The following is a 12,308-nucleotide window of genomic DNA, read 5'->3' as shown; positions in this document are numbered from 1 at the left end:
CTGTGAATATAAAACATTATATTGTTATGCGAGAGAAAGACAGACAGTGCGGAGTAGAAGTGTTGTAATTTCGAGTTCATTTCGTGTTCCTGCTGTGCTTCGTTGTGTATACACCATCAGTTTTCAAGACACACCAACACGTCAAGAACACTTTTACGTCACGTCTCCAACCAATACGTCACGAACAATTTTACGTCACGTTTTTTTACTTCCACTACAGAGTTTACGCTCTGATGAACCACAGTAAGCGCATCGATATCTTGTACAAACAATTTACTTTATTCTTCATTTTAGTTATTGCTCGTAACTAATTTGTGATTTCTGCATGAATACTATATTTGTTATGAACAGAATATTGACATTTTATGGAATGTGCTATATCTACAAAAACAACAACAACAAAAACAAAAACAAAAAAAACACAAGTGGATATAAGGCATTTTCTGTTTTGTGCACAATATTACGACAAAAATCCGTAAAATGTTACAACAAAAAACTGAAACAAAGTTGTACAAACATTCATTTCGGGGAGGTATAGCAATGGAAAGAACATCAACATAAGAGGATATTGTATGGCACCATTGGTTAAAGCACTGTACCCTGACTTATATGTGGGGTATGAAACAACATTAGTCATGTAAACACTATCACTTGACGATAATCTGCATACATATGCCAAGTTTCGGTAAAATCACGTCCCTTTGTAGTGCAAACCGATATGAAATTTGATTTGAACTGGTGTTTTTGTAATCGTGTGTTTTCAACAACAGTTTACGACTGGGGTTAGTACTGTAATAACTTGTTCAAGCACGGTGAGTGTGATGATTTGTTAAGAGCACACGCTTCTGTCAGAATTAATGGAACTGTTTAGATTCCACCAGTGTGTTATAGTTTCTGGGTTTGCTTCATAATTTCATAATCGTGGAGAATGCCATGTGTGCAATCTGATGAAGTTTGATTTGCCCTAAACGCTGACAACTATTTAGATGCGCAATAGCCGAGTGGTTAAAGCGTTGGACTTTCAATCTGAGGGTCACGGGTTCGGATCTCAGTCACGGCGCCTGGTGGGTAAAGGGTGGAGATTTTTCCGATCTCCCAGGTCAACATATGTGCATACCTGCTAGTGCCTGAACCCCGTTCGTGTGTATACGCACGTTAAAGATCCATGTCAGCGTCCGGTATGTTATGGAAACAAGAACATACCCAGTATGCATCCCCCAGAAAACAGAGTGTGGCTGCCTACATGGCGGGCTGAATAATTGAAACGGTCATACACGTAAAATATTACATGTCTGAGTGTGTTTGTGTGCGTTCCTGAAATCTGATTGAATGACACAGGAAACGAATGATGAGTGCCCAATGGCAGCCGTTAGTCGGCTCTATCCAGATAGGCACCTTATTGTGCAAATGATTCCGTGTTTGTAAAACGCTCAGAGCTTGGTCTCCGACCGAGGACGGGCGCAAAATAAATGTCCGTATCATGCACAGGGACAATTATGTGAGTTTGTAAATGCATACGTTTTCCTGACTGCTTGTCTTCTTAATTATTTCGGCTGGAACTCTCACGAAGATCGGTTTGGTCCAAAGCGTACTTACTAGTCTTGGACGACTGACCAGCTCTCAACAACATCACTAACACGACGACAAAGCACAAGAAGAACACCACACACATGACAATTAATGCAATCAGCAAAGCGTTGGCCTCGCTTTCGCTGATATCAAAATACGTCAGTTCCTGAGGCTCTGTGTCGTCATTGGCTGGTGTCTGATTTTCCGGTTTCTCATTGGCTGTTTGGTTCAGCCAACGAGAGTGAAGACGAGGGAGGAGGTCGATCCAAAGTGAGACTCTTTTCGCGCGAAGGTGGTGATCGATGGAAGAGTTGTCGGAAAAGCGGAGAAAGGTTTCGTTGATGACGTCATAAGGCAGCCACTGTCCCTGGAGGTTGTCCGCTATTCCGTTGTTAGGGTCCCTGGTGACACAGAGATGTTGGTGGTGGTTAAAGAGACTTCATGTCTGACACCACACACACACACACACACACACACACACACACACACACACACACACACACACGTCACGTCACGGAACTCAAAGCGACAAATTTACTCACACACAACTGTCACAAAGACACCACCCAGGAACAAAATGGACTCACCCAGTCCGGACGAAGGCGCCAATCATGTCCCCGTACATCCTGGACACGTGGTGCTCACGAGGCAGGATGGACCCGCCCAGGGGGATCTCTCCGTACAGCAGCAGCGAGTCATTGGTCAGCCCCCACAGATAGTCCACATCCAGAGCGTGCGGCATGCCGGCAAACATCGTGCCCTCCGTAAGGGAAGGAACCCAGTCGAAGAAAAACATGTACGACTTCCCAGACGATCCCGAAGACCTCGCGGACGAAGCTGGTGAGCTCCTCTTCGCGTGGTACCTCACCATCTTCACGGCTGGGGCGACGAAGTCGGAATCTGTGTACACGTCGAACACCTTCCTGACGGGAACATAGAGGTGGGAGGGACTTCGTGGGGAGAAGTACTCATAGTTCACAACGTCCTGGGAGTCGAGGCCGAAGCGAGGGCCTAGCTGTTGCTTCAGGACCACCGGAACGAAGCCCTTCTCCGCGGCCTGGTACGGGAAACGACCCGTGCTGGCAAGAGACGGCACAAAGAGGTTCAGCACGTCGAACATCACCACCCCCTCGTTGTTCAGAGTGCCCACCAAGAAGTCGTAGTCATAGAAACCGACAGACGTGAGGTGCTGTTCGTCCTGGAGAAGCCGTGAGGCAGTGTCGGGGATGAAGTCGCCGTCCACTGTGGGCAGAAAAGAGGGGGTGTTTCCGGCCTCTGAGACGACAGCAGTCCTGTAGATGACGTCAGCAGGTAACGTCATCAGACACCGGAGGCGGTGGGCCACTGACGTCACGTTGTCTCCGCACCCCGCGAATTTGCTGAAGCGGTCAAACGCCTTCCTGCGAAGGAAAGAAATCAGAGGTTCCGTTCTGTGGGGTGAAATGGGCATGTATGTGTAGGCTAACCACACACACACACACACACACACACACACACACACACAGATTTGAAGGCTGAAGACCTGCATTCAGCAAATCATCTTGTCCTGTCCTTTCCTTGTTCTTTTCTGTCCCGTCCTGTCCTGTGTTATATCAAGTGTACCATCCTGTCCTGTCCTGTGTTATATCAAGTGTACCATCCTGTCCTGTCCTGTGTTATATCAAGTGTACCATCCTGTCCTGTCCTGTCCTGTCCTGTGTTATATCAAGTGTACCATCCTGTCCTGTCCTGTGTTATATCAAGTGTACCATCCTGTCCTGTCCTGTCCTGTCCTGTGTTATATCAAGTGTACCATCCTGTCCTGTCCTGTCCTGTCCTGTGTTATATCAAGTGTACCATCCTGTCCTGTCCTGTCCTGTGTTATATCAAGTGTACCATCCTGTCCTGTCCTGTCCTGTCCTGTGTTATATCAAGTGTACCATCCTGTCCTGTCCTGTGTTATATCAAGTGTACCATCCTGTCCTGTCCTGTGTTATATCAAGTGTACCATCCTGTCCTGTCCTGTCCTGTGTTATATCAAGTGTACCATCCTGTCCTGTCCCGTCCTGTCCTGTGTTATATCAAGTGTACCATCCTGTCCTGTCCCGTCCTGTCCTGTGTTATATCAAGTGTACCATCCTGTCCTGTCCTGTGTTATATCAAGTGTACCATCCTGTCCTGTCCTGTCCTGTGTTATATCAAGTGTACCATCCTGTCCTGTCCTGTCCTGTCCTGTGTTATATCAAGTGTACCATCCTGTCCTGTCCCGTCCCGTCCCGTCCTTTCTTATCCTAACATGTTCTGTCTTGTCCTGTGGTGTGTGTGGTGTCGTGTCGTGTCGTGTCGTGTCATATCATGTTCTGCTGCAGCGTGTCACGTCATATCAGACATGTCATGTCAGACAGTGAGAGGAGCTCATACCGCACACTGTCGCACACAGCATCTTCTTCTTCTTATCATTATCATAACCTTTTTCCAGCTGTGTGACATAGCACTTTATTTCTGCCCGTGTGGTCAAAGGGACTAAACTTGTGTGTTATTTTAGATCACAGTTATTTGTCTTCTCTGTCAACAATATATCAAACACAAAGAAAAGCATTGAGTTCACATACACACATATGAGAAGAAGTGTGAGGACAAGAAGAAATGGAAGAATTCCCTTAACTCACTCAGTACGGCCAGTCCTCTCTTCTCCTCTACACAGACCCCTCGGATGTCCAGTGGGTGTCTGAATGACCCAACCTTTAGTTTCCGTCGTCAGAATTGTGGTATTCTTTGTCAACATTCACCTCTTCAGTATAAGAGCCTTCCGCTTGCAATATTTTGATGATGGTAATTGGGGTGAAACGCTGTTAACGTCGTCTCTTTCGCCGTTCGTATGGAGAGAGTTTTAAGCAAACACACATACACTAAACGCACACATTCGCACTCACAAGTACACAGGCAAACACAGAGACAGGGTCACATAGTTCAGTTCCCCCACTCCTGCAACTTAAAATCAAACTGGAAAGACAGACAGAGAACGTGAGAAAAATAATCCAATGTTACTGAGTTGTTGTTGTTTTTAACACCACTGAGCTATCGAGGCGCCATACAACACCGCTTTTGGGTTGCCAGTTCCTGTTTTCATTCATTCAGTTCTACTTGCTTTCTCTTCTTTTCTCTTCTCTTCTCTTTCCTGTTTAAACCCCAATCACTCCATGACCCACTGACACACTTTGGGAGCTTGGGAACATGTCCGGGCACACACACACACACACACACACACAAAACACACACACACACACACACACACACACACAACACAACACAACACCTTTTTATTCAATTCTTTTTTTTTTTTCTTCTTCTTTTTTTTTTAAAATCATACCACCTCAATGCGTGACATTTTTTTGGCAGGGGACAAATTAAAGCCGAACATCGTCGCTCTGTCCGAAAAGGACCTGGCTACTTTTAATTTATTAATTAAGTGGTGTGGCGTTTATCACTTTTTTCTTGGCAGAACTGTGTTTTCAAAAGTACCTAGTAGTCAAATATTTACCTTATGAAAATGCAAAACAAAAAAAATGAAAAATAAAAAGTTTCACACTTTCATTAACAGGCAGGAGAGAGAAAGCGGGAGAAAGAGAGAGAGAGAGGTGAGAAACAGAAAGAGAGAGAGAGAGTGGGTTGGTGGGGAGATCACATGAGAAAGATGGAAAGGGAGAGAGAGAGGTGGGGTAGGTTGTGTGTGTGTGTGTGTGTGTGTGTGTGTGTGTGTGTGTGTGTGTGTGTGTGTGACTATGACCCTGTGTGTGTGTGTGTGTGTGTGTGACTGTGTCTGTATGTGTATGAACTGCCTCGTCTGTCACTGTGTTGTCGAAGTCTCTCTGTCCATTGTATGTTGTTAAACTGACAAAAGAGAGTTGGGGGCAGGGGCAGGAAATTGAGGTCAGGTGTTGGTAGTAAGGGTACATTGGAAAACGATCACTTCGTGAGGGCCGTGTGTGTGTGTGTGTGTGTGTGTGTGTGTGTGTGTGTGTGTGTGTGCGTGCGTGCCAGTGTGTGTGTGTGTACAGAAAAGATATATGTTTGCACTCTACATGGGTACAGAGAAGAGGGCTTCGAGGGGATTGTTTGGTTTGAGGTAAGGCTGCCACACTCACCCCATTCTCCGTCACCCACACACCCACACCGACACACCCACAACCCGTCACCCACACACCGACACCGACACACCCACAACTCGTCACCCACACTCCCACACTGACACACCCACACAACTCGTTACCAACACACCCACATCGACACACCCACAACCCGTCACCCACACACCCACAACTCGTCACCCACACACCCACACCCACACACCCACAACTCGTCACCCACACTCCCACACCGACACACCCACAACTCGTCACCCACACTCCCACACTGACACACCCACAACTCGTCACCCACACACCCACAACTCGTCACCCACACTCCCACACTGACACACCCACACAACTCGTTACCAACACACCCACACCGACACACCCACAACTCGTTACCCACACACCCACATCGACCCACCCACAACTCGTTACCAACACACCCACACCGACACACCCACAACTCGCCACCCACACACCCACACGACACACCAACAACCCACAACCCGTCACCCACACTGACACAGCCACAACCCGTCACCCACACTCCCACACTGACACACCCACAACTCGTCACCCACACTCCCACAACCCGTCATCCACACTCCCACACTGACACACCCACAACCCGTCACCCACACTCCCACACTGACACACCCACAACTCGTCACCTACACCAACACACCCACAACTAGTCACCCACACTCCCACACCGACACACCCACAACTCGTCATCCACACCCACACACCCACAACTCGTCACCCACACACCCACACCCACACTCACAACTCGCCACCCACATACCCACACCCCCAACCTGTCACCCACACACCCACATCATAAGGTGCCTTTCTTCCACGCCTGTTATATAGCCGAGGTTCTCGTGAGACACGCTAGGAAGGTGCGTTTCGTTTTGTTTTATTTTGTTCCACCTGGCTAGGTTCTCGCTAGTCATGGCTAGGTAGCCTTCAAAACAACTTTGCGGCGAGGTAAGGATGATATCTACTTCCTGCCGATCGTCCGTTTAGTCTTGGCACATGTACTCCTGTACTGAGGGGCACTCCAGCCACGAGTGGTTAAAGCGTTGTGCTTTCAATCTGAGCCGGGGTCCCAGGTTCGAATCTCGGTTACGGCGCCTGGTGGGTAAAGGGTGGAGATTTGTCCCAATGTCCCATGTCAACATGTGCAGACCTGCTAGTGCCTGAACCCCTTTCCTGTGTATACGCACGCAGAAGATAAAGCACGCACGTTAAGTATCCTGAAATCCATGTCAGCGTTCGATGGGTTGTACCAACAAGAACATACCCAGCATGCACACCCCCGAAAACGGAGTGTGGTTGCCTACATGGCGGGGTATGAATAAACAAAACAGTCATACACGTAAAATGTTATATGTCTGTATGACTGCGTATGTGTGCCGCGTGACTGAAACCTGATTGAATGCCACAGAAAACGACTGATGAGCGTTCAGCTGTCAGTCGGTTCTTCCCAGGCAGGCAGACTGTTGTGCAAATGACTCCGTGTTCGTAAAGTGCTTTGAACTTGGTCTTCGACCGAGGATAGGCGCTACAGAAGTATCCGTATCATCATCATCATTCTCGCCCCCGCCACTATTTCTGTCGCCACTCGCACGCGAGCATGCTTGCGAACAGGAAACACGTTTGTGCTGATCTGTGTGTGTGTGTGTGTGTGTGTGTGTGTGTGCCTAGAGTTGACTTAATCAAGATTTTGGGCCTTTTAAATATTATTAGTAGTAGTAGTATTTATGTATTTATCTATTATTTTTTTAATTTCTTTAAATTATTTTATTTTATTTACTTATTTTTCTTGATTTTTAAAAAAAATTTTTACTTTATTTATTTTATTGTATTTTATTTTATTTTATTTTTATTGATTTTTTTCTTTCTCAAGGCCTGACTAAGCGCGTTGGGTTACGCTGCTAGCAGGTCAGGCATCTGCTTGGCAGACGTGGTGGTGTAGCGTATGATGGATTTGACCGAACTGACGCAGTGACGCCTCCTTGAGCCACTGATACTGACACCGATACTGTGCTGACCTGGGCTGTTGGCTGAAGGACCAGGTGGCTTCAGCAGTCCCGCTCAGCATGACGGCCCTTTGGAAGAGCCCAGCTGAGTGCCGGCACAACGTGTGCTGACTGACGCTGGCGGACCCCGCAGACTCCCCGGCCGCCGTTACCATGGCAGCGTCCCCGCCAAAGCCCCGGATGTTGTCCTTGACCCACTTGAGAGCCAGGCGCTGATCCCACAGGCCGTAGTTACCTGGCACAGAGCGGTGGTTGTTGGGGAGGGTGTTTGTGTGTGGGGGGGGGGGGGTGGGGGGGGGGGGCGGAGGGTGTTTGGGGGGGGGGGCGGTTGTTGGTGGGGAGGGGTTTGGGGGGGGGCGGTGGTTGGTGGGGAGGGTGTTTGTGTGTGTGGGTTGGGGGGGGGGGGGGCGGTGGTTGGTGGGGAGAGTGTTTGTGTGTGTGGGTTTGGGGGTAGGGGGGATGGTGGTTATTGCACTTCTGTTCTGACGTTGTTCTGACGTGTGTCTGTGTGTGTGTGTGTGTGCGCGCGCGCGTGTATGACGATGCTGATGATGATGACGATGAGGATGTTGAAAATGATAGAACGATGCACTGAGATAACTGACGACGAAGACTGACTGACCCCCCATACACGGCACCCCTGACCTGGCAGTTCCGAGGAGCCCGAGCTGAGGAAGCCCAGAGCGCCCAGTCTGTACTGGATGACCACCAGCACCACGCCCTGCTCACTGGCCACTTTCCACGCAGCGTTCTCCTGGCTGCTCCCCCCGCGAAACGCTCCGCCGTGGATCCACACCATCACCGCCACCCCGCTGCCTGAAACACCACAAGGCAACGTGGATCAGCTTGACGATGACTACGACGATGATGGTGGTGATGACGATGAGTATATAACGATCATGGTCATGATGACGATGATGACTACGACGATGATGGTGCAGGTGATGACGATGAGTATAACGATCATGGTTATGATGACGATGATGATTACGACGATGATGGTGGTGATGACGATGATGACTACGACGATGATGGTGGTGATGACGATGAGTATAACGATCATGGTTATGATGACGATGATGACTACGACGATGATGGTGCAGGTGATGACGATGAGTATAACGATCATGGTTATGATGACGATGATGACTACGACGATGATGGTGGTGGTGGTGATGACGATGAGTATAACGATCATGGTTATGATGACGATGATGACTACGACGATGATGGTGGTGGTGATGACGATGAGTGTAACGATCATGGTTATGATGACCATGATGATTACGACGATGATGGTGGTGATGACGATGATGACTACGACGATGATGGTGGTGATGACGATGAGTATAACGATCATGGTTATGATGACGATGATGACTACGACGATGATGGTGGTGATGACGATGAGTATAACGATCATGGTTATGATGACGATGATGACTACGACGATGATGGTGGTGGTGATGACGATGAGTATATAACGATCATGCTCATGATGACGATGATGACTACGACGATGATGGTGCAGGTGATGACGATGAGTATAACGATCATGGTTATGATGACGATGATGACTACGACGATGATGGTGCAGGTGATGACGATGAGTATAACGATCATGGTTATGATGACGATGATGACTACGACGATGATGGTGGTGATGACGATGATGACTACGACGATGATGGTGGTGATGACGATGATGACTACGACGATGATGGTGCAGGTGATGACGATGAGTATAACGATCATGGTTATGATGACGATGATGACTACGACGATGATGGTGCAGGTGATGACGATGAGTATAACGATCATGGTGGTCATGATGACGATGATGACTACGACGATGATGGTGCAGGTGATGACGATGAGTATAACGATCATGGTGGTCATGATGACGATGATGACTACGACGATGATGGTGCAGGTGATGACGATGAGTATAACGATCATGGTGGTCATGATGATGACGACAACGATCATGACAGTGACGCCGACGTTATCGATGCAAAGATGGTGAGCACGGTGGTGTTTTCCATAATCCCTCCATTTGTCAAACCGATACGAAGAAAAGAAGAGAAGAAGAGGAAGAAGATTATTGCGGGACCGACGATCACACCTTCCATAAAGGCAGCACATGGCTTTTACGATGAAAACGGGTATATACTTAAAAACGTTTAAAAAAAAACTGATTGCCAAAGCACAAAAAGCACAAGATATTCCATGCACAAACTCTCTCTCTCTCTCTCTCTCTCTCTCTCTCTCTCTCTCTCACCCTCTCCCTCTCTCTCTCTCCATACACACCTGCACAAACATACAGACTCACATGCCCTTGCTTGCTTATACACAACCAACGAAAAGATCGAGCAACACATTAATGACAATGATGGTCAGCAGAACGGTAGAGGACAGAGACTTCTGAGAGACTGGGGTACCGTGTGTAGCCGTCATACACTTAGCGCACGTAAAAATTTATATTAAAAAAAGAACCCACGGCAACAAAATGGGATTTTCCCTAGCGAAATTCTATAGAAAAACCCATTTTGATAGCAAAACAAGTATACCTGCATGCAGATAAAACAAGAGAGGCAAGGCCTTCAAGACTCACTTGTGATACACTTAAAAAAAAAAAATCCAAGCTTTTTATGTATTGAGTATAATGTAATGTTTAAGATGAGAAAGATCAGTTTAAAGCAAATTAAGTCCCCTAGCATTAATTACAGAGTAATTTCCCTCTTTTTTTTACTATCTGCACCAAAATGTTTGCAAAATAAATAAAACTTCCATGCTTAGCAAAAGAAGTTCCTGTTTGAACAAAAAATGATAATAATGACAGCTCTTGTTGTTGTGTCAGAATATCAGATCAAAGTGCCAAGTTTAGAGAACACAAAAAATATAAATATAACAGTAAATGCAGTTTGTATACAATTAGGCTTCTTTTTTTTTCTTTTTTCTTTTTTTTTGTGTGCCCATCCCAGAGGTGCAATATTGTTTTAAACAAGATGACTGGAAAGAACTGAATTTTTCCTATTTTTATGCCTAATTTGGTGTCAACTGACAAAGTATTTGCAGAGAAAATGTTAAAGTTTACCACGGACACACACACACACACACACACACACACACACACAACCGAACACCGGGTTAAAACATAGACTCACTTTGTTTACACAAGTGTGTCAAAAACAACAAAAAACAAAAACAAACAAACAAAAACAAAAAACAGAAAAAAGGGTGTCACTGCACTGTCCCAGAAATGACGGACTCACTCTTCTTGGGAGGAGCGGCCTGACTCCGACACTGATAAATTTGATGTGACAAAGAGTAATACAATACACTACAAATCACTCACACAACAACACACTACACTACACTACGCTACACTACACTGCACTGCAACTACAATGCAATGCAAATACAGTGCAATGCAATGCAATGCAATATAATAACGGCTACGCAATGCAATAATCCTAACACAATACCTGGATCGGTGTGGTTGTTCTTCCTCAGTGTCCACAGGTCCCAGGCTTCAGTCTGGTTCCACAGGACAGAGGCGTTGACAGAGTGCGGCACATAGACATCCAGGAACAGACAGTCCTCCGACATCGTCACGCCCTCTGCCTGCACGCACGCCGGCCGGAAGTAGGTGGCGTTGTACACGTCGTCGAACTCAGGCATAGCTTCCGGTAGCTGCCACCTGCGTTCACCCAACGGGGGCTGGGCGTAAGGGATGCCTCGGAAGGCGAAGTATGGAAGCCCGTTCGGGGCGATGTCTTCTGTTCCCTTGCAGGACGCCGACTGGTGTGACGACATACACCGCTGTGGCGGTGGGGGTGGTGGGGGTGACGACAAACAGATATATGACCAACGTGGTTTGTAACAATATACGTTGGAATGGGCCTGTCATGTTTATACCTAAAACCTTTTTTTTCCTGAAAAAAATCAAAAAATCCTTGTCTTTCTGTCGTCGGTCTCCGCTTCTTGCAATGCCCCGTCACAAGCTGCAGGTCAGGTCCTCATCTGACGTCGCTGGTTGAAGTTGGTTTTGCTGTTGCTCTCCCAGCGGACCTGCTATGGCAGGGTCACGCGTTCGTCATTGTCGGCTGTTTGTTGTTTAGTTTGAGCTTTTTCCTTGTCCTGAGTGAACAGTGGCAGTGGTTACTGTTGCATCGTATGAATTCGCAGACGAAGACTGGGTAGCCTCCGACTGTGTTACTGTTAAATACCGGAGCTTGCCTGCGCCCGTAGGAAGCGTTTCCCCCCTTTCCCTTGTCGCTGTGTTTCAAAATATGGGGAGAGGCACGTTCCCGCGAGGTTCGTATTGAATACCCGTGACTCACTTTGAAAAACGACCCCGCGCGCGAAATGCACTCCACATAGGCTGAAGCTAGAAACACCCGTTTTGAGAACTTTCAGCCTGCGGGTGTATTCTGTTGTGAATTCACTGTTTCCTTCAAAGCCTACACGTTATCGTCAGATTGCAATGTACACGAACTGGTTTTCAAAAACGAGGTAACAGCTAACTGACAAACGAACGCGCACCAAATTCTGGTGATAGCAAGCGAGGTCAGTAGGC

General features: G+C 47.3%; 1 protein-coding gene across 1 annotated transcript in view; it reads right to left on the bottom strand.

Annotated features, from left to right (window-relative positions):
- Nucleotides 1-258: 258 nt before the first annotated feature.
- Nucleotides 259-12,308, bottom strand: part of LOC143276495 (acetylcholinesterase-like) — a 12,155-nt gene continuing 105 nt past the window's right edge. The window contains exons 1-5 of the mRNA XM_076581018.1: nucleotides 11,215-12,308; nucleotides 8,372-8,542; nucleotides 7,739-7,961; nucleotides 2,157-2,969; nucleotides 259-1,970 (exon numbers count right to left, since the gene is read on the bottom strand). The exon at nucleotides 11,215-12,308 is cut by the window's right edge and continues 105 nt beyond it. Of these exons, the coding sequence (XP_076437133.1) occupies nucleotides 1,541-1,970; nucleotides 2,157-2,969; nucleotides 7,739-7,961; nucleotides 8,372-8,542; nucleotides 11,215-11,545 (1,968 nt within the window). The 5' untranslated portion in view covers nucleotides 11,546-12,308 and the 3' untranslated portion in view covers nucleotides 259-1,540. The remainder of the gene's footprint in view (nucleotides 1,971-2,156; nucleotides 2,970-7,738; nucleotides 7,962-8,371; nucleotides 8,543-11,214) is intronic.

This window comes from Babylonia areolata, chromosome 32, assembly GCF_041734735.1.
Source record: "Babylonia areolata isolate BAREFJ2019XMU chromosome 32, ASM4173473v1, whole genome shotgun sequence".
In the NCBI taxonomy this organism is placed as follows: domain Eukaryota; kingdom Metazoa; phylum Mollusca; class Gastropoda; order Neogastropoda; family Buccinidae; genus Babylonia; species Babylonia areolata.
The sequence above is the reverse complement of the archived record's forward strand: the minus strand, read 5'-3'. Positions and strand labels throughout refer to the sequence as shown.